Raw genomic sequence first — 22936 nt, 5'->3', positions numbered from 1 at the left:
GGCATAAATAATGGCTAGGTCTGACTTCCCGAAGAGAAGGTGTGGCTGGTGTTTAATACAGAGCTGGTAAAAGGCACCCCTAGCCACAGCTTGGTCATCTAGGAGTAAGGTTGGGTTCAGTAGTACTTCTAAGCTACAAACCTGGGAGTGCCATCCCGTCTACTCATAAACCACCTGCAGTAGAGATCCTGGCACATTAGGCTAGTGAGAGGGGAGTAGAGAGATTTGGAGTTCCCTTCCTTCCATTTTTTAGCAAAAGTGGAGGCAGAGAATAGAGCACATCGTATCTGTGCACTTGAAAGGCCAGCACAGAGACACAGCACGATGTGAAGCAGTACCCAAGAAGCCCAGGCCTTGGTCCTTTGCCACGTGGGGACAGGACGGGGGGTGGGGGAGAGAGAGACTACAGAGGAGTTGAGGGCAGAGGCTGGAAATGGAACATTTTGAGCTGGTTTCTCGCCAGATGCTGTTGGCTGTAGCAAACAACTAAGACCTGGGCATATACAACTGTGAGCTTGTTGAGGCTTCCACTGCTGGAGCTGGCTACAAAAGCCAAGCTGGCTGGGGTGTTTACGGAGGCGAGACAGTCTCAAGAAAGGGAGGAAATCCAAGGACTGGTTTAGGACACAGAGGAGGGATTATTCACAAGGATGCCTGGCTTTTTCCATTGTTGAAAGGAGGTATCGCAGCGCATGCGGCGCAGGGCTGTTATGCACACTCTTGTTTTGCAGAGGTACATTTCAAAGGGACTTTTTAACTGAAGTTGGAGGGCTTTTTTTGCACCTTGGGGTGTGTGCGTTGATTTTGGGTCATAATTCCAGGCAACTTTTACTACTGCCAAATGAACTGTGCAACATTATTTTTTGACAACTTCCCATGAAGTTCTCTCAGAAGTGAAGAACTGGGAAGGTGGCGAACTCACTCCTGTGATGCCCAGTGTCCTGTGCTGTCCATAATACATAGCCCAGTACTCACCTGAGCTTTGTTCTTTTACCTGCCTGGAGCTCTGGCTTCCCGGTGTGTCCTATTCTTCCACCCCTCCCACTGCAAATGTCCAGCTCTGTTTGCTTCCACTACCTTTGCATTCTGGACATGCTCTGAACTTCATTCCTCTTTCTAGTGAGCTTCTGGCCTCCCATTGTTCCCTTCAGTGTAGTCTACCATAGGGCTGGGCGATATTTGGTTTTCAACATCGCAATATGTTGCTATATCACAGTGTCTAAAATAAGGATGGAACTATGTAGAGGTGAACAGTAAGACTGGGCGATACCTGGTTTACAACATCATTATATATCACCAGCTAGACATCAGAATATACTGATATATCACAATGTCTGAAATAAAGATGGAGCTTTGTCGGGGCATTGTCTGGCTTCACAGTTTTCCCACATTGTGATTTTTGCTTACCACACACGCACAGACACACCATGATTCTATATTGCCAGGTCAAAAATTATGAAACCGATATCGCAATATGGACTTCAAACTGGTTTTAGATGCTATATCACCCAGCCCTAAATGATATATTGCCTAGTCTACAGTTGTAGCCAGCAAATTCTGGAAGGCACCCCCTGCAAAAACAACACTGCCAGCATAGATTGCCATGTGCCCAGATTTTCCTGGACATTTTTGCGATTTGCGCCCAAACCCTGCTTCCGACTGCAGTATTCCGGATATGTCTGAGAAATTCCGGATGTATGGCAACCCTATTAGCATAGGCATATGATTGCGCTCTGCATGGCTCGCCTTGTGGCACTGCAGAGATTAAACAAGACCCACATGTTTTCTATTCAGAACATATCAAGCAAGGCACAAAGGCTGTAATGGCAGTATTTACCAGGAGATGCTTTATCAATCCCCTTGCAAGCCTACTGACTTTAAAATTTAGCAAAATGGAAATTATTTTCTCCTGGAAGTTTTTTGGGCTCTCCTGCTGCTTTGATGTGGGTAAGCTTCTGCAGGAGGTTTGGTGTAAGGGGAACATCAGTAAGAGCCCATTATGGGATGGCCTTAAATGGAATCACCTCTGGACTCTCTGTTGTCTGAAGCCTGAACATCTTGGTGGCACTCGCTCCAGCGGGATTTAGTGTTTGCCTACTAACTTTCACAGTTCTTTACCAGGGATGAGTAAGAGCCGGGCAAAAAGCAGGCAGTGATTCTTCTCACAAGGCTCACAGTTTACCTAGTTCATGCCAGTGTCTCCTGGGTGGCATGCGGTCAGGAAGTGACAATGGCTCCTGTGTCAATTCTCCTTCTGCACCAGGGCAACAAACACATCACTTTCACTGGACCTCTATTCAGTCCTCTTGCTTGGAGGCTCCCATGGGGCCTGGACCAGCAGGATGGTCTCAGAAGAGGCAGGATTATCCCGCAATCCCCTCCTTCTTAATTGATTAACAGTTCTGCAAACATTCCCTGCCATAGAAGTGCGTGAATCAAGTGGCCAATAATTTACGAAGGTCAGACTCCTCGCTGCCTCTCCGCAGAGGCTCTTGTGGGGTAAGCAAATAAATGCACCATTTTCAAATCAGCATAAATATAGATTTCAGTGGCATCATAGCTCAGGGTTGTTTTGGTCCTCCTAGTTTTTTATGTAGATAGTCCACTTTCCCCCTCCCTTTTTTTTAAAGCACACCCTTACGTTTCATTAAAATTAACACATGTACCGTCTGTGTGGCACCCCCTGCCCCCTGTGATACATTGCAACATGGTTTGCAAATAGCAAAAGTCTGAATTCACCACATGGGGCAAATAAAAATTCATGACTGAAGTCAGTAGGTTGTTGTTGTTGTTTAGTCATTTAGTCGTGTCCAACTCTTCGTGACCCCATGGACCAGAGCACGCCAGGCACTCCTGTCTTCCACTGCCTCCCGCAGTTTGGTCAAACTCATGTTAGTAGCTTTGAGAACACTGTCCAACCATCTCGTCCTCTGTCTCCCCTTCTCCTTGTGCCCCCCCATCTTTCCCAACATCAGGGTCTTTTCCAGGGAGTCTTCTCTTCTCATGAGGTGGCCAAAGTATTGGAGCCTCAGCTTCAGGATCTGTCCTTCCAGTGAGCAAAGTCACTAGGTAATTATTTATTAAATCTGCATATCGCCCTTCATCCATAGACCTCAGGGCAGTTTGCAACACAAAATGGCACCATAAGAAACACAAAATAAAGGTAAAGGGACCCCTGACCATTAGGTCCAGTCGTGGCCAACTCTGGGGTTGCGGCGCTCATCTCACTTTATTGGCCAAGGGAGCCGGTGTACAGCTTCTGGGTCATATGGCCAGCATTACTAAGCCGCTTCTGGCGAACCAGAGCAGTGCACAGAAACGCCGTTTACCTTCCCGCCGGAGTAGTACCTATTTATCTACTTGCACTTTGAGGTGCTTTCGAACTGCTGGGTTGGCAGGAGCAGGGACCGAGCAACAGGAGCTCACCCCATTGCAGGGATTTGAACCGCCGACCTTCCGATCGGCAAGTCCTACGTAATAAAAATAAAAACAAAAGCAAACTAATAATTCCTCTTCCCACAACACATTGTTTCACCCATAAGTTCTAATGAGGATAACAGAAGAAATGATTTCAAGACAAATGCCTGCTGCCAGGATAAATGAGTGCCATAGAAAAAGCGGGCGAGGAGAGAGAGAACTGGTCTACCTGTCCTTTCCGTGCACTTGCCCTTACTGTTTTCTGAATGCTGGGATAATCCTCCCAGTCTCAGACAAATGGATTAGTTACTTAGCGAGGGCATCTATGAAGGCATGGATAAAACAGCAAGTTAATGTCACATACTTTTCTGCAACGGCTGCCAAGCGGCACTTCTGAAGCTCACGTAGGAGCTGGAGAAATACTTATGAACCACAAGAATGCTAATCATTCTGGAAAGTAGATTTAGCTCCAAGCCACCAATACAGAAGAATAACAGGAGGTTGGTTTTCAGCATGGTAGAAAAACAGCCTGAGATCTTCAGTGGTCTGGCCAGGTCCAGTGGGTTGATATCTTTCACATGATGTGTCTGAAGACAGGGCCATTTGCTGAAAAAAGAAACCCTTCTGATGATGCAGGTTCTTTTCAGGCAAAACTCTGTATGTAGCAGGGCTGGATTAGCCATGAAGCAAAATAAGCATGTGCTTAGGGCATCAAGGGAAGGGGAGCACCAAAGAAATTTCCCATTGCTGGATTTTCAACATTAATAGTCAAATATTGCTCAGCTTGAGTGTTCCATTTTCTCAGTTGAAGTATATTGAAAACCCCAACAGAGCAGCAATGCAGCAAGGTAGACCGAGGCCTTATCTCTACTAAGTATAGAAGCAAATGTGTTATGTAAGATTAGTTCTAATCAAAGACTTTGCAATTAGAAAATGTAGGAGAATTTTTTCAAATGTAAATAAAGTGGAAGTATACAAAAACAAACATTTTCCATCTTACTGTAGGTTTTGATTCATTTCAAAAAACAACTTTTTGTTTTATGCTTTATTGATGTTTATCTTTTGAACTAGATCTATAAGGAGGCACAAAACCCCCCCAAAAGTGCTTTGGGCCTCTAATGGCCTTAATCCGGCCCAGGTATGCAGATGTAAATGAGACGTAGAGCTGTGTGTCATCAGCATATTGCTGACAATGTACTCCAAAACTCTAGATTACCCCACTCAGCAGTTTCATGTAGTAGTTAAACAGCATGGGGGATAAAAGTGAACCATGAGGAATCCTACATTGAAGGCTCCACGGGGCTGAAGAACATTCCCCAAGCAACACCCTATGGAAACAACCATGCAAATAAGATTAGAACCACTGCAAAGCAGTGCCACCGACCTCTAAATCAGACAGTCACTCCAGAAGGATAACAAGGTCAATGGTACCAAAAGCCACTGAGAGGTCAAGAATTAACAAGGACACATTCCCCCTGTCTCTCTCCCGACAGAGATCATCAGGCAAGGTAACCAAAGCAGTTTCTGTGCCAAACTGAGCCTAAACCCCAATTGAAATTGAGAGAGAGAAAATCCCTAGAGCCCACACACTGAGCAGGTGTTGCCCAGCAAGCAAGGTGGAGTGTTTAAAAGCACTTCTCATGCTGAATAATATAAGCACACCTAGTGTGGAATGAGTTTTCAGCTCCCTGGCTTGTTTGGGGGACAAGGCCCACTCCATGTGCCGGCTCTCAGAGCCTAGGGGTGCTCCTGAAAGATCTTGTGGGAATTTTGATGGCCCCATGAGATCTTGTGAGAGCATCCCAGAGCCAGCGCACAGAGTAGGCCTTGCCCCCCAAGAAAGATGGAGAGCACGGATAAGGCTCTTCCATGGAGCCTCCTGATTCAGAGTCGGCCTGCCACCAGATACCTGGTCCTGGGGGATGTACACAAGATTCAGAGCTATGGTCCTGATGACCTGCTTGTGGCATCTCATGTGGGAAATGCAGTGCTGGACAATATGGGCTTTTGGTCTCATCCTGCAGGGCTGCACTGAATGTTCTTAACTGCACAGTCGTTCATGCCTCCAGCAGTTTTTACAACTGCATAAAAGGAAACATAGACAAAATTTATTGGGTGCATTCAGGGAAATAGGCCAGGATGCAAAGTAAGCAAACCCTGTTGCTACTTTACATTACAGTGGTACCTCGGGTTACAGATGCTTCAGGTTACAGACGCTTCAGGTTACAGACTCCGCTAACCCAGAAATAGTTCCTCGGATTAAGAACTTTGCTTTAGGATGAGAACAGAAATCGTGCGGCGGCAGCGGGAGGCCCCATTAGCTAAAGTGGTACCTCAGGTTAAGAACAGTTTCAGGTTAAGAACGGACCTCCAGAACGAATTAAGTTCTTAACCCGAGGTACCACTGTACAACTGACATTATTTATTTCTGGGACTTAATGACACACTAGGTTTAGTCCCAGAACCTGTTTTCACTGTTTGGGCTCAGCTGTAGGACATACGAAGAAAGAGCAATATAAACAGGAAATGCCAGTGAGCATGCGCAGATGGTTTTCCCTCTGATATTAGGAGGAAAGGCTTCTAGGTCAGACGGTGTAGGTTTGAGCCTTTCCAACCTTCACTCTGCAGGGTCTGCATACCATCATCCGCAGCAATCCAAATCAGCCCTTCCAAATATAGTACTGAAGACATATAGGACTTTGTCCTGGGGCTTTGCACGTACCCAGACCCCGAACAGGACAGAGCTATGTGCCAGTTTCTTCCAAGTAGACAAGGACAAAAAATGTTGGGGGAAACGGGGAGCAAGATGCCAAGGGAGGATCCGGAAAGAACATTGGTGTTGATTTCAAGTCTAGACAGAATACCCAGTGTTATTAGAGGGATAATTAAATCCATCTCACAGGGCAAGAGGGGACAGGACCGGTAGACGGCTCTTTCTCTCCAAGTACTTCCGTTGGTTTATTATTTTATTCCCCCGTCTGCCACATTGTCTTTGAAGTTCAAAAATTACTCTTGTTTCCTAGCCAGGTCTACCCTTTTCTCTTAAGCCAATACCACTTTATTTTCGCCCTGGTATTTTGAAAGGACTTGAAACGTGGCTCTTAATAGAAATGTTGTTTGTGTCAGGCTGGCATAATGCAAGCCTGGTAATAAAGGTGGACATCTCCTCTACATCCAGCAGAAGGAGGGAAACACTTTGCAGTACAAATGTTAGGAAATCGTGGCAACACATTCATGTACTATCTGTGATAGTTGGTTGAGTGACAAAGGGAGCCATCATGATGGAGAACTGTCATCATCTTTGGGCACACACACTCACTTCTTTCTGCTCAACTCAGGTCTCCGGTCAAACAGGGTTTTTGTAGCATTTTAAGCTTCCAGATACTTTTCTCTGCAACGGAAGTTGTCATTCTGGCTACTACTTTTCCAATTTTGATTTGCACCCGCACAGTACCTCTTCTGCTAAAAAATGGCTAGCAGGGATGGGTCCTTTTTCATTGCTGTGCTATAAGGAGAGAGGCACTCAGCCCCACATGGCACAGTTGGGGAGACACACCTGGCAGCCTGTTCCCCCTGAAAAATACCATTGCTTTACATTTGTGCCTGCTGTTAGAGCGAGGTGGTGCCTGCGCTCTGCCCATTCCAGTGATCAAAGTCCAGAGGCAGTGACAGCTCAGGAGTGCCGCTGCGCATTTGTGGATGTGTTGCAGTTGCTCACAGTTAAATCTTTCCCCGTACCCCTGTCCTCTTTGCTATTAGCTTGAAATACCTTCCGCATGTAACACGTTTAAGAGTGTGTGTGTGTGTCTTTGGATATTTCACAGCACACTCTTTCTCATGCTTGGCTGTCAGGGGCTGGACTGAGGAGGAATGGTGGAGGCCTCCCCTCCCCCCTTCTCCTGAACCTTCCCGAGAACAGTATAGATTTAGAACGGTGGTTTGCAGAGACCGCATAAGGGAAAAGCTGGGAAATACAGTGGATGCTCGTGTTGCGAACGTGATCCGTGCGGGATGCACGTTCGCAACCTGCAGCGTTCGCAACCTGCGTTTGCGTGTCTGCGCATGTGCAGGTTGCGATTCAGCGCTTCTGCGCATGTGCAAAGCGCGATTTAGCACTTCTGCACATGCGTGACCGCCGAAACCCGGAAGTAACCCGTTCCAGTACTTCCGGGTTTCGGCGGTCTGCAACCCGAAAAGACGCAACCTGAAGCGGCTGTAACCCAAGGTATGGCTGTATTGGAAGAGGAACAGCAGGAAGAAGAAACACTGGGGGAGAGACAGCTGACAGACTCAATGTCTTTGGAGAGCATTCCTGAGCCCCCCTCTCCCAAGACTAGGCATGCATTAAGAGTAGTAGTACAGAAAGCTCAGAGACAGAAATCCCAGATCAGCCAGCATAGGAATGACGTAGGATAAGAGAGATGGAGGGGGCGGGGCTTTACTTGGAGCAATGCCATTCTTGAATAAGGACTGCCTTCCTTTGTCTCTCTCTGTGAATACTGAATAAATTACGTGGTAAGAACTCTTTGTGTTTATCTGCTTCTTTGGATGCCACCAGGGGAGGGATAGGATTCCCTGAACCTGGACATTAGTAGACTTGGCAGCAAACTTGAAATTCAGAAGCAGATTTTAATCTTTGCTTTACCCTTTGGCCATTTGCTTCTTCTTGCTAACTCATAGGACATCTTGACCGCACTGTAACTGTGCAGCTCGCTACCTGTGCCCAACAGTATCCCAAGCCTGTGAGTAATGTGTCTCCTTCTCGCACCAAGGAGTAGCTTGGGGAGTATCTTTGCTTCCTCTGAATTCAAGGCATCTATCACATGAAGACTGGTAGAATAGCCCTTCACTGGGGATAGTGTAAAAACAGGCTACACTTCCAGTATCATCAATAGTAAATTACCCCTTAGATATACCTGGAGGAGTTTTCTGACAGCGCAAACACAGAGTGAGAGAGCCAAGAATAAAACCCAGGCACCCCGATGAACAGCCCTGCCCAGTAAATCAAGTTTCCTCCAAATTGCCCCTTTCTGAGTCTCCAGAAATGTTTATTTCATTCTATTTTGAAGACTGGCTTACACTGGCTAGTGTTTAAACAACATTAGCAGCCGAGGTTTTATAGCAGTGTTTAGATTCAAATAGTTCTGCTAATATGTTTCTTATTCCCAGTTTAGCCCAGGGCTCTGCATTCCCTAAGAAAGAGGCACTTGTCACCAAAAATAAATTGCATGCCTGCAATATTCAGAATGATTCTTGGTAAATCCACTAAATGAGATGATCCATTTGCCAAATAGTTGCGGTTTGAAATTATTTTCAGCCAACTATGTGATTATCTTCTCTATGACCTCTTTTGAACTAAAGGGGTTCCAAGGATTTCTCCAAATGTTACTCTAGTGCACAAATGATACATTAGCTTAATTTTAGCCACCAGAAGAATGCTGCACCTATAGCTCAGGACTGTACAACTTTTTAAAAACACGTCAAGTGAATCTGAAATAGGGTCTTTGCAAGATCAGGCATGGTCAAAGGAAGTCTTAGAGTACTTGTGAATTCATCCTTAAAATGTCTCTCCAGAAATACTGCTTCTTGGTGACCTGTTTACTGAGCGTTCATCCTGATTTGTTTTCACAAAGTTAGCCAAGAGGTATTAGGATGTTGGCCATTTATTCAGCATTCATTCCGATATGCTTGCAGGGAGGTTATATGACATTGCCTCAAGCAGTTGTTCGGTCTCATTCGCTTTTAGCAGATTTTCCTATCAGTCGCCCTTCTGTTCCCTGTATCTGGATGAGAACAAAGACCTATCGAGTCCAGCGTCCTGTTTTTTTAATCATGGCTAGTCAGGTGTCTGTATGCTCTCGCATGACACATGACCAGTCGTCCATCTGGTTCAGTATGTACTCTGACGCAGCAGCTTCTCCATGGTTGCAGCCATCTGTGAAGGAATGAAGTGGGAACACTCAGGTACAAGTCTGGGATACCTTACTAATCCATAGTTTATGGCTGTAGGTTTTTTATGAATGTGGAGACCCACAATCAGGACATGAGGGCAGAAGTCCTCTTAACGTTACAGGTGGCAACCATTTTGCGCCATTCAATTGATGCGCAACTGCTGACGGATGGTTTGTTTTGGACCCAGAAGAGGGTGGAATGAGGCATAATGGGGCAGAGCAGGCTTATGCATGCGCCGCTGGTGCACAAATGCCCACAACACAACCCCCATGCAAATTGGGAGTTCCCTGTACTTGATCCTTCCTTCCCATGAGATACCTCCTTTCCTCTCCTTGCAGGGAAACAAATTCTGCAACGATCCAAATATACCAAGAGGTGGGTGAAATTTGCAGATTAAGCTGGCGCATGCAAACTTACATTGATGATTTGTTTTGCTCAAATAGCGTGGACTATAGTGGGGCAAAATAAAATGCAGTTCCCTGAAAGACGGTCGCTTCATAACTTCCCTGATATGGTCTTATCTGCTGCAGATGGGAGCTTTTGCCCATAACACTTTAGCACTTATTCTGCATTGTTTAGTTTCTCTCTCAGCTGTTTTGTTTCCTTTGTGTTTTGCAGGTTGCATATGGAACCACAGAGAATAGTCCTGTCACCTTCATGGGGTTCCCTCAAGACAACATTGCTCAGAAAACAGAGACTGTGGGATGTATTTTCCCACATACAGAGGTGACTGATTCCCTTTGTTGGTGTAAACTGGGGGAAATGGGTGAAATTGCACTAAGTGCTTGGCCCGTGTCTTGAGCAGTCCATCCCCCATACCTGAATTCTGTTCAGAATTCTGTTTATTTCCTGGGGTAAAATCCTAAAAAAAACCTCAACAACTTTGGGGTAAAATCCTAAGAAAAGCTCAGCAACTTCAATCCTAAAAAAAGGTTCACAACTTTGGTCGGCCCTTTGGTCAGCCCTCGCGGCCCTTCACTTCATCAAATCTGGCCCTCTTTGAAAAAAGTTTGGACACCACTGGAGCATGACCCATCCTCCCTTTCTTTAAGGAATGTGTGTAAGTGCAGAGACAAGTACGAAGCCAAGGCTGCATTCAGCAGCATTGGCAGGAGTGTGAGATAATCACTGAGAAGAGGTTTTCCTCGGTGCAAGGTTATAGTGGAGAAGCTGATGGTTACATGTTCAGCATAGCATGAAGATCTAGCAAGGTAAAGTGCTAGTGGATCTCTCTGTGTATTCGTATGTTTACAAGGCTTACTTCTAAGACCAGAGGAACTGTATTATGGTAGATTAGTTCATGATGGACCAGCACCTCTTAAAGTGTATGTAGCTAGTGTGTTTATGCTTGTCTTGTCTCATGAGGCAACAAGCACTCTAAGCTGAACCAAGTGGGAAAGGAGTTGTCTTAACTGGGAACTCTGGAAAAGAATGACTACAGTGGTACCTAGGGTTACATACGCTTCAGGTTACAGACTCCGCTAACCCAGAAATAGTGCTTCAGGTTAAGAACTTTGCTTCAGGATGAGAACAGAAATCGTGCTCCAGCGGCGCAGTGGCAGAAGGAGGCCCCATTAGCTAAAGTGGTGCTTCAGCTTAAGAACAGTTTAAGGTTGAGTATGGACCTCCGGAACGAATTAAGTACTTAACCTGAGGTACCACTTTACTGGAAAGAAGGAAGACTCTGATGTTCTGCTGAAAGACTCTGTTAATCACAACACTTTTGCTGTATCTTCTGTTGTCACACCCTCACTGTCTCTAACCTGAACATGCTTCTGTTCAACTGATCTCTTTTATTACGCCACTCCATGCCACCATTAATGTTTCTGTTTCCTCTGTATTAACAGGCAAAAATTGAGGATCCCGAGACAGGGGAAATTATCCCACTCAACAGCCCAGGAGAACTTCAGGTCCGAGGTTACTGCGTCATGCTAGGGTACTGGGCAGACCCCAACAAAACCAATGAAGTGATGGATGATGAGAAATGGTACAAGACCGGGTACGTTGGGGAAGAAGCCATTTGTTCATTGGGATAATCCTTGGGAAGCCAATAGGATCTAGTAGGTGGAAGGCTGGATGGAGAATCCATTCAGGGCCATAAGCTGCCTTTTAGCAAGTCAGTATCTCGTCATGTCAGTCACCCTAACTGGGCAAATGAGGACAAAAATGACCTATTGCATAAAATTTGTACAGGGCTGAACTTGAGATAATGGGGTCACCTGATGGGGAATGGCAGACAAGCAACATGCCCACCCCTAGGCCTAAGTCTTACCCAACACTCACTCAATAGCAAACTTGTTTCATACATAGGCATGGAGTTGTGGGGGAGCCACTCTCTCATGGTGCCATCCCCTTGTGACTATTTCCCACCAGATCACCACCCTCCTCATTGGTGGGATGGTGATCTGTTGGGGGAAAAACCCATGCAATCAACGACACCTAGCTGCATTATCCATTAATCTGCTGCTGCTGCTGCTCCCAAGTGGGATAGACAGCTCCATGGAGAGGGAGCTGCCTCAAACTTCCGGGTGTGCATGAAGGGAGCCTTTGTTCCCTGGCATATGATATCTCACTACGTCATGTCTTGCCACATTGCAGAATCTGGTATTTGGTTATGCAGAATTCACAGAGTCCTGCTTGTGATCTCTTGCTTATGCAAGTACAGAGGACTGGCTGCTAAAAAAAAACTAGCTGAAAAGGGAACATTTGGGCTGAAACTCAACATTGCTCTAAGCTGACTGTTCCATCAGCACAAGCATTTGTGTTTGTCACACGGAACAATCTCCCTTCTCTTCTCCCAGTACCCCATTCCGGGGGTACTCCTGACCTGCCAAAACCATTTTGGAGGAGTTGTGTGGGGAGGAGATGGGCAGAAAGTCCCATTGTACTAGTGGGATTTTGTGCTGGTTCCTGCTTGCCCGGCTGTTTAATTGAATCTGGTCTTGGGCACCTAAGCATTTATCATATCAGGCATCCCCAAACTCGGCCCTTCAGATGTTTTGGGACTACAACTCCCATCATCCCTAGCTAACAGGATCAGTGGTCAGGGATGATGGGAATTGTAGTCCCAAAACACCTGGAGGGCCGAGTTTGGGGATGCCTGTATCATCTGTATGGTGCAACAACAGCTTTTGGAACAGTTGTGTACAGTTCTGGTCTCCTCACCTCGAAAATGATATTTTAGAGTTGGAAAAGGTTCAGAAGAGGAAATCAAAACAAAACAAAAAATGATCAAAGGGATGGAACAACTCTCCTATGAGGAAAGGTTAGAGCATTTAGGGCCTTTTAGTTCAGAGAAAAAGCGAGCAAGAGGAGATATGATTAAAGCGTGTAAAATTACATAGGACACAAGAGCCTGGTGTTGGACTAGGTGTGTCCCTGGCCTGCTGCAGCAGGCTCTTCTTCTGTTCTCCAGTGGAGCATCTAGCAACATGGCAAGGTCAGGGTAGAATGACTGTGATATCCTTCCAGGGACATGGCTATTCTTGATGAGTACGGCTACTGCAAGATAGTAGGCCGCTGCAAAGACATGATCATCCGAGGAGGAGAGAACATATACCCAGCAGAGCTCGAGCAATTCCTACATACCCATCCTAAGATTCAAGAGGTGCAGGTGAGAAAAATGGTGAGGTGGGACATGGGAACAGGCCCTCCAATCCTCTGGTTTGGCTATGTGCTGGACCCAAGGATAACTCATAAACCACGGTCCAGGACCAGTCCAGAATCCAAAGGTTCCACTGGGAGTCAGTCCGACAGGGCCAAGGCAGGACACGAGGCAGGGAACCAGGCAAGGACAGGGGCAGGATCTAGCATACAGCAAAGTTGCTCCCGTAACCTGGGGCGGGGCCCGACAGCCTTTTATCATTGTTGGGGTAGCAGCCGGTCCTGATCCCCCGGCGACTCACCTCCCTGTTTTGCCTGAAGGCGAGTACTCAGGTCTCTCCTTCTCTCAGACCTTAGTCTCTGCAGCTCAGGAGATGTTGGTGGGTTACTAGACCCAGGGGCCGCCTCAGCCTCCCCTGACCAAACCGGTAGTGGAGCAGCTGTAAGTGATGGCTCAGCTGAAGGCAACGAGGTAATCCCCGCCTCTGGAGCCAGGGAAGGCTCAGGCCCCTGACTCGGCTCTGTTTGTTGCAGGGGAACCTGTGCAGACTGGGACTCTTCAGGATCAGGCCCCAGACTTGGTTTAGATAATGCCTGAGGCAAAGGATCCGGTGCAGACTGAGTCTCCTCTGGTTCCGAGTCCGAGCCCGAGTCCCAGGCCATCACAGGCTGAATACTTAAGGCTGAATGTGCGACAAATGCCATGTGGCTCCAGCGCCATTTAGGGAAATGAGTTCGCTTGTGGGTTTCCCACAGGAACCTGGTTGGCCACTGTTTGAGAACAGGACGCTGAACTAGATGGGTTGTTGGCCCGACCCAGCAGGGTCAAGAGCCCCAGTAAGTTGGGTGGGCCCCATGATCAACTTTCCCCTTCTCTTTCACTCAGGTGGTTGGCGTGAAAGACGAGCGAATGGGAGAGGAGATCTGCGCCAGCATCAGAGTGAAAGCTGGAGAAGAGTGCACAGTAGAAGAAGTCAAGGCATTTTGCAAAGGGAAGGTAGGAGCTTCGAGATGGGTGGCTGTGTCCTGCTTTCCCCCACCCAATAAAAAGAAAGAGCGAGCTCTCCAGTGGTGAGGTTCTGTCAAGGGCTGCTTCCAGATGGGTGGTTCCTAGCTCAGCCCAATCATTGCTCTTCCGTTGTAAGCTATACGTGGAATTGCAATCGATGTCCCACACTATCAGGAGGATTGTGCTTTTCGAGGTGTGCATTCCACTATGTTCTGTATACATCCATGGGGGCATGGCACAGCTGCTGTGGGTAGGGCCATTTGAACCTCAGCACACGTCCACTATAAGTGGTGCTAAAAGCATCTACCGTCGTACCTTGGTTTTCGAATGTTTTGACTCCTGAACGATTGAAACCCAGAAGCGACTGTTCTGGTTTTCAAACATTCTTTTGGAAGCTGAACGTCTGACGGAGCTTCTGCGGCTTCTGATTGGCTGCAGGAGGTTCCTGCAGCTAATCAGAAGCCGTGCTTTGGTTTTTGAATGCTTTGGAACGACTGTATGCTTGTCACATTTGGGCTGCTCTTCTGTTCTTCTGAAAAAAGCAACTGGGCTTTCTATAGTCTGAGGAAAGACGGAAGGACTGTATGATAGGACGACAGCCTCAGGTGGATGCCTCATAAAAAGTGACTGAATAAGCATGGCAGTTCCACACTAAATGCCTAGTGTGGAAGCTCCCGCTGTCTTAATATCAGTTGGGGATATGGCTTTAGATAAAATGCAGTTTTATATTCCATGTTGGAGAGGCACTTGCTCTGAGTCCTGCTCAAGCAGGGAACAGCAAGCCCGCTGTATAAAGATTGAGTTAGTCCACAGCCATTGGCTTTTCTTTTGCAGATCGCTCACTTCAAGATCCCTCGGTACATAGTGTTTGTGAAGGATTTCCCGCTCACTGTCTCAGGCAAGGTGAGTGACAGTCCAAAGGCTTTTGCTTGCTTAGCCCCAATAGGTTGCATGGTGCTTTGCGGAGTGCAGGAAGATCCCTGCCTCGAGGAACTTGCAAACTAAACCGGTTACAGCGGAATCACAGGGGAGGGGAAGAGGACATAGTGTAAACAGGGAAGGAGTGTGTGCTGTTGCTTGAGTTACATGGGCTTGGGCCTAGTTACAGACTACTGGGTATGGAACTAGTAGATGGGTGGGCCACAAGTGGGTTTTGAAGAGGAATTTGAAGACGTAGGAGTGGTGGCATCTAGGAGGCAGTGACTAGCATATGAAGGGCAGCAGGTAATAGAAGGTGGGATTTTTTGAGGGAGGTTGAGAGTTTTCGGTGATGGAGAATGGTGGAGTCCAGGGAGTGAAGATCATAAGGGGAGACATGTCAGGACGGTAAGATAAAGGGGGAAAGGACTTGGAGAGATTTGAAGGAAAGGACAAGAATGGATCCAGGAGAAGATGGGAAGTCAGGGTAGGGTCTTAAGGAGTAGCATTGCATCATCAGAGCAAGGAAAGACAAGTGAATGACTTTGGCAGCAGAGTTCTGGGTAGAGGTGAGGGGTCCAAAGTGAGGCAACAAAGAGAGAGAGAGCACTTTATGGTAGCCTAAATGAGAGATGGCCATAGGCATGGACCAAAATATTTGCAGAGGGACAACCAGTATGTTTGCAATGCTGTAACCAATCCCTTTCTTCTTTCCTTCCTGTTCCAATCTTAGATTCAGAAATACAAACTGAGGGAGCGAATGGAGAAGCATCTTCAGCTTTGAACCCAACAACCCAACGCAACCCAAAATTAACATTTCTTCTGCCAACTTTTATACTTCAGCTTTCTAAGCCGTTAAGAGAGCTGGCAACCTGCCTTAACATAGCAATCACCAGCCTGCCTTAAGATGCTTTAGTCAGGCCTACTTAAAATAACGTGGGGTTTTTTCTAATAAATAAAAAATCTTTTTCTTTAGCAGAGATTACTTCTTTGTGTTAAGAAATTCCACCTCACTTTGTTAAAAATACAAAACTTGTTTGTATGTCTGGGAATGGTATCCAGAAATATGATTTTCCTTCCAGTAAGGAGGACCGTAAGGGAATTCCCATTGCTCCTTGTGATCAGAGCACATCATGGAAGAGACATAGTCCTACCTTTCCCCCTACTGCATCCTGTGCAGTTCTTTTATTAGAAATTGTAGTTTTGGAGGAATAGTGGTGCATGCAAAGGGATAGAAAAGAACGCCAGGGTGCTGAAAATTAAGTCCCATGTAGGAACATTAAGAGCTATCGTGTTGCAAATTACAAGCCAAAAGAAGGGGAAAGTACTTTTTAGCAGTCGGAAAGGCTACATGGGAAGAAGAGCATAGTCACCTAAAATATGCTCATATTGGATTTGTAGGAGCAAATCTGTTAATTTTGGCACTTTTGCATTGTGATTCTCTTTTGGACGCCCTGTTGTTTCATTTTCTGCAGAACACTAATAGGCTACGGTGATTGAACCTCTCATCTTCTCATTAGTCAGGTCATCCACACACACCAAAAGTGTCTGGAGCAACTTGCCTGAGAAGGGTGGTGAACCTGATGTAGCAAGGAGCAGGGGGTGAGATTTGCTTGATCACTTGTCTACCTTTTGGTAACTGAAATGGAGCACCATTTATTGGACTCCCAGGGATTAGCCAGATGTGACGCAGTGGATCCATGATCAGGCTCTCTCAGGTTTGTGTTTTCATTTTAGAGTAGATAACAGTGGGGCATCTTTATTGAGAGCTAGATTGGGACTGTAGTTCTAGGAAAGGACTATTCTGTGCCTCCCCCCCCCAAATTTAAATTGCTCCTCCCTCACTGTGGTTCCTGTATGCTTTCCCCTATAGGGAAATTAGCAGCTAACACCCTCCCCTCTATGATTGCAATTACGTTTTTCTTTTGTAAATGTAAGTGCTCCTGATTTGCCATGTCACATCTTACACAAGTACTATTTGTTTATTGCTGTAAGCTGCTGTGAGCTGCATTTTGTTAAAAAGGCGACTGATAAGTTTAATTCATAGTAATCTTCAGTGCTTTTTTTAAAAAAAGAAAAATAGGTCCAGTACTCATCATGATGTTGTTACATTAAGTGCCACACTTTCTAACAAAAAGGTGCCAGTACTGCGTACTCTTGAGTATCCCCTGGGAAAAAAGGCATTGCTAATAATAATAATAATAATGGCCACATATTTAATTCAAGACAACACCCTTGTGACCAAAAGGGAAGGAAAGAGCAGATTTCTGTGGCTTTAGAGGTATGAATCAACCCAGGGCCTTCTACCCATGGAGGAAATACCTGGATCAGGAGGCGTGAGAGCATTAGAAAAGGACTTGGGAGCTGAGCTCTTTCATCACTTCCACAGCAACCAACTCCCTGCTATAGACTGGAGGAGGTAGTTCCTCTTTCCAGTTCTTTTGAGTGCAAGCCATGAAGTTGAATCTTCCCACACATTAGATTTCTCATCCGCTTTATTTCCGATTCAAAACAGGTATTGATGCCATAGAAATTCAAAACTTCAAATCCCACAAGTTGGAATGCATCTAGGATGTGTTTGCTTTTACGGGAGCGTTATTAGGGCACCTCCCAACCATGATACTGAACCGCAGAAGTTGGTGCGTAACTCTTTTCTTTTCTGACTGCAGCTCCCCACGCCAGCAGAATTTGATCTTGGTTCTGTTTTGTTATAAAGCTACTACTCTTCCTCCTCGCCTTCGATGACCTACCCTGAGCTTTTCCTTCTTTTACTCTGTGGCTGCACGCAACACCGTGATTTCGCTATGCTTTCTGAATGGTCTTACGTACTGCATTATAGCACTGGTGGGTATTGCAGTATGCAGCTGCTTTCCAAACAAATTAAGCGAAGTATGCAGTGAATTCCCTCTCTCCCCTTATCTAGTAGAACAAGACCCCTGGGGGAAGTTCGAGATCAGTCATTAGCAATGAAGATGTGATTCCTTGTCACAGAGCAATTTCAGAAGCAAAATGAAACATGGAAGTTGTTCTTCATCTCTTAAAGAAACAGCCAGGGTTTTCTCAGGAAAAAAGGAAGGTGGTCAGGGTGTGTCTCCTCCGTAACTTTTCTGGCTCTCCCAGCTGAAGCGTGGTTTCTGCCCATGGAAGCAGAACACAAGGGGCCTCCATATGTTGCTTTGTTGCTGAAAGAAAACAGAATCCAGGTCAGGTCAAGAAAGAGTTTCATTATGAGAGCCAGTGTGGTGTTGTGATTAAGAGTGGTAGATTCGTAATCTGGGGAACTGGGTTCGCTTCCCGGCTCCTCCACATACAGCTGCTGGGTGACCTTGGGCCAGTCACACGTCTTTGAAGTCTCTCAGCCCCACTCACCTCACAGAGTGTTTGTTGTGGGGGAAGAAGGGAAAGGAGAATGTTAGCTGCTTTGAGACTCCTTCGGGTAGTGATAAAGCGGGATATCAAATCCAAACTCTTCTCTTCTTCTATGTGAATGTTTGATGTCATAATTAGTTTGAGACTAGGGGATGAGAAGGGAAATAAGATCCCTCCCACAGATGTCAAATGGATGGGCCTTTTGCCTCTTGACAACAACTATCACCTTTAGCACACAAAGGGTGCTACTACACTTTCCAGTGGCGCTCACTGGACCTCAACATTGCCAGCTGTTTCTTTTCTGTTATGTCTCCACTATAGATAAAATGTAAAGGGAAGGTAAAGGACCCCTGGATGGTTAAGTCCAGTCAAAGGCGACTATAGGGTTGCAGCGCTCATCTCGCTTCCAGGCCAAGGGAACCAACATTTGTCCACAGACAGCTTTCCGGGTCATGTGGCCAGCATGACTATACCGCTTCTGGCGCAACAGGACACCGTGACAGAAACCAGAGTGCATGGAAATACCTTTTACCTTCCTGTCGCAGCAGTACCTATTTACCTGGAGTGATTAAGAGCCCTGTTACAGCCCATCAAACGCGCAAGAAACATGTGCTAACTACGGTATTTAAAAATTAAAAATACACCATAGATTTTCCCAGCCGACATATGAAATATGCACACGTTTCATTGTCCTTTAAATGCAATATGAAATTATCTCACAAGAAGACTTTAGTTGCCATTTTAAGCTTAACAGCCATGTGCCACAGATGCACAAAATATACTTACATGGTGATAGGCCCCACTTCTGGATTCCGCAACACAGGACAATGCCCAGCTTCTTTGATGGGAAAGGAAGTTAGGAGTTGGGGTGAAACCCTGGAAGAAATCCCAAAAAAACTCGAATGAGCGCCTGCTGCTTCTCTAGTCTTAATCAGTTTGGGAGGAATTTGGCAACGGGAACAGCTAGAGATGCTGGAGATGCTGTGAGATAATTATGTCAGACCTCACATTATTAACTCTTTAATAACACTGCTTTTTAAAAAAAGTAGAGGTGGGAAAAGGATGCAGAAAAGTACAACCAAAATTATTAATCAATGTTGGTGGATGGAGCAACTTACCTTTGAGGAAAGGCTGCAATGTTTGAGGTGTTTTTAGTTTAGATAAAAGGCAAGTAAGAGGCTCAAAAGCATGGTTACGTCACACTTTGCCTGCAGAACTGGCAGCCCCTCACCCCTTTTCAACCACCCTCCCTTGTGGGGTGTTCCTTCAGCCTCTTCTCCCCTCTGCTTGGGAGTCCTCCGGGCAGCTGGTCTCTGAGCTGCCCCCCACCCCACCCCAAAGAGAGGTGCCTCCCAGAGACACCATTCACCTAGGGAGCTTGTAGCCAGGGCTGCTGCAACAAACAGCCGTGTACCTAAGTCTTTGGGAGGCAGAAGCACGAGAGGGCATCAGAGGGAGGGAAGGAAAGAGGGGCAGAGACCAGTGTTGCCTTGCGGCACCCCTGACCATCATTCAAGGCACCCTAGGGTGTCACAGCACACTGGTTGAAAACCACTGCAGTAGACCTTGTCTTACACACTTACCTTGCCAAGTAAAAAGTTACTATACGAGACATGTTTTGACCCTGTTATCGGGCCACATTGCCAGAGTGAAACTCTCCTATGATTTCTCAATAATCCCCTTTCCCTCCAATTAGCTCTTTCTTTGTACAGCTTTCTCACTTGCCCATACTAGGGTGTTTGTAAAGAACAAAAAATGCATGCATCAGATTGCAACCAGTGAAGTTCCTTTGAGAGTAGACCCAATGAAACAAATAAACCTATGTTGGTCGTGTACAGTATATTAACAGGCTTCAATGGATCTACTTTGAGTAGTTCTAGCATTAACTACCATCCGCACAGCCTTAATCCCCTGTTGTCGCGATGACCTCTACTCCCTCAGCAAATGCAAAGATACAAACCTTCCACAGCCTCATGGACAGCACGTTCAGTATCAGGACAGACATCATGAAAAATAGCATGAAGCACACGGACTCCACAAGGTCTCCCTCCATCTTGGTTTGCCTGTGTTTGTCTCTTCCTCCCTCCCTCTCTTTATAAAGGTTGCCAGACAAGGGGGAAATCCTCATTGCCAGGCCACAGTGATTTCAATGCGTGTCATCACTCTGTGTTTTGGGAACCTCCCGGGTCCTGTCACCTAAGAACTTCCTTTTTATTTCTGCAGCAGAAGCACTTTCTTTTTGATGTGTCTTTTGAATCGGGTGACATTGAGACCACATCCTGAAGAAACGGAAAATTCTCATATAAGGGAACTGGTTTCCTTTCCATTAACTGTGCTAGTGTGAGACACACACACACACACGCCCCCAGATGTGGTAGGAAGGTAGCAGGCCTGTCAGAGTTTCTGGGATTCGCTGAACCCCCGCAGGCTCTGACGGATACAATAATTAGGAAATAAAACTTATTAGCCATAAATCTCTTCCTCTTTTTAAAAAATATTGCCTGCAAAATGCCTCCACACCACACATGCAAACACAGCTGTTCCCCCCAAAACAAGCTAGGCTTCTTGGAAGTGTATTGACCATTGCATTATGTATAGACATTTACGCAAGCTTAGAGAGCAAGATGGATAGTTAACCCTGAGAATAGCGGAATAGTGTTTCAGTGGAGATCCCCCAATGCTCTAACAGCAGCACTAACATCTAGTTTCAGTTCCACAGAAACTGTTGCCTGCATGGATTTTTGTGTTGATTTCCCAACAGAGATGAGTGCAGGGCAAGGAGCTATTGGTGGTCGTCATGGGCTTGTACACAAAGGCTTTCCCTCTTTTATGGTGCTGAATGTTCCTTCAGGCTTCCTTCGCTTATTAACCCTGGTTTCCCCTGAAGTCTCATGCACATGCACAACTCTGCCTAACCTGTCCAAACATTCTCTTCTAGTCGTGGCCTTCTCCTGTCCTTTTCTCCCATCCAGTGAGAGAGGAAAAGGATGCGGGGTGTGTGTGTCATCACCGAGGGGGGTGACAAAATGACAAAAAGATGAGTTTTAAAAAATGATTTTTAAAAATTGGGCTCACGAAACTTTTTAGTTCAGTCAACAAATGTAACAAAATGTGGCTGGCACTAGGCACCACACTGCGGGGCCCGGCACTTACCACGGGGCCTGCAGTGTGCCCAAACCACGCGTCCCTCTTGGGAGTGACATGGTGGCTTAGAGGCCTACAGTATCCGCGCTGCCTGAAACAGCAGCGTGGGACTTGCGTCTGCCCACCACCTCTCCCTCAACCACCCTACAGCTGAGGGGGAGGCAGCGGAGAGGCTCCATGCAGCACGCCCCCCCCAGTTGCAGGATGCACCCGCCGCACCCAGCACCCAAGCGGCTAGCTATGCCGCTGCACCCATCTCAAATTATCCAACCTCACTTGTCCTTTCCCTCTTCTGCTCTGTTTCCTTTTTACCTTGGATCAGGCGCCTCAGCCCCCACTCCACCTTTCTCCCAGGAAAAGCATGATGCCTTCAGCACCCAAAGTGAAACAAAGGTATTAGAGACAACATGCACATCTCTGTCTCTCTCTGTAAGGTACACAAACCTGAATGCTCTTCCTCAATTAAAATGGGGTGCTGATTGTGGTTCCTGAGTGGTGGGAGAAATTCCAGACAGGCCCCTGCCCCTGTCTGACTGATACACAGGGCTGACCACTGTGGTGTATGAGGCAGTCATTTAGCAGGCAGGCAGTGGTGCTGCAGGGTGGGGGAGATGGACAATGCGCAGCATCTCCAGCTGCAATCCTAAAGCATGAAATAGAGATGCCAGTCCCATGTGTGTCTACTCAATGCAATCCCATGTGTCCAATCCATGGAGTTCAATGGGAGTTGCTCCCAGATTCGATTCTTGGTTATAGCTGTCACTTGAGAACAAAGCAATGTGAGAATCTATTCCAGCTTTGATCTCCAAAATGTAGTATAAACACCGACAACTGAGAAACACCAGCCTGTGAGCGCTCCAATTGGAGAACAGCCTTTACCAAAGGTGTCATGGACTTTGAAGACGCTCGAACTCAGGACGAAAGGGAGAAAAGTGCTAAGAGGAAGGCATGCTTGGCAAACCCTCACCATGATCAACTCGCATCTGGAAGCCTATGTCCCCACTGTGGAAGGATGTGTGGATCCAGAATTGGCCTCCACAGTCACTTATAGACTTACTGTTAAGACAGTGTTCATGGAAGACAATCTTACTAGGCTGTGAGTGATCAGCAAAGAAGGAAGATTTTATAAGAATTCGTAACAATTAAGAATCAACAAATTCCCTTAACGAGAAAAAACTTGTTAACACTTATTGTCGACAATAAAGAGGTTCAGATTTCAGGCAATTATAGGAGAGTCAGGGATATCAGATAAAAGACAATGGTAGTAACAATCAGCAAAAGACTAACATAGCTACTGGTCTGGATTTTATTTCATTGTATACACTCTTCTACAAATCCAGAAACTACTTCCACATTTTTACATGGATGAATCGTCCCTCAAATGACAACTTTCTATTTGCAGGATGGAATTCATGGGAAAATATAAATGCATTCTTCCAGCTGTAGCATAACGTTCTCCCCTAAGGGGTGGATATTTGGGACTTTAAAGTACAGTATTAAAAGATTTGAATAACACCAGAAGCC

General features: G+C 46.2%; 1 protein-coding gene and 1 long non-coding RNA gene across 7 annotated transcripts in view; one reads left to right on the top strand and one right to left on the bottom strand.

The window, feature by feature from the left end:
* The window catches only part of ACSF2 (acyl-CoA synthetase family member 2), a 61641-nt gene extending 45767 nt beyond the window's left edge, over positions 1–15874 (top strand). For all 4 annotated transcript variants that reach the window (XM_082211074.1, XM_082211073.1, XM_082211072.1 and 1 more), the window contains 6 exons: positions 9988–10095; positions 11217–11368; positions 12841–12982; positions 13859–13969; positions 14816–14884; positions 15633–15874. In XM_082211074.1, the coding sequence (XP_082067200.1) occupies positions 9988–10095; positions 11217–11368; positions 12841–12982; positions 13859–13969; positions 14816–14884; positions 15633–15683 (633 nt within the window). In that variant the 3' untranslated portion in view covers positions 15684–15874. The remainder of the gene's footprint in view (positions 1–9987; positions 10096–11216; positions 11369–12840; positions 12983–13858; positions 13970–14815; positions 14885–15632) is intronic.
* Positions 15875–17376: 1502 nt separating this feature from the next.
* Positions 17377–22005, bottom strand: LOC309525725. Of its 3 annotated transcripts, none has more exons than XR_014216505.1 (4): positions 21857–22005; positions 20229–20547; positions 19055–19144; positions 17377–18081 (listed from the first exon to the last, which is right to left on the bottom strand). It is a non-coding gene; the product is annotated as an uncharacterized lncRNA (long non-coding RNA). The 3 variants fall into 3 exon arrangements; XR_014216506.1 differs by lacking the exon at positions 21857–22005 and adding an exon at positions 21185–21199; XR_014216507.1 differs by lacking the exon at positions 21857–22005 and having other exon boundaries at positions 20229–20971.
* Positions 22006–22936: the final 931 nt, after the last annotated feature.

This window comes from Podarcis vaucheri (genome assembly GCF_965113315.1).
Source record: "Podarcis vaucheri genome assembly, chromosome: 2".
Taxonomy (NCBI): Eukaryota; Metazoa; Chordata; class Lepidosauria; order Squamata; family Lacertidae; genus Podarcis; species Podarcis vaucheri.
Note: the sequence above shows the minus strand (reverse complement) of the source record. Positions and strands in the feature narration are given on the sequence as shown.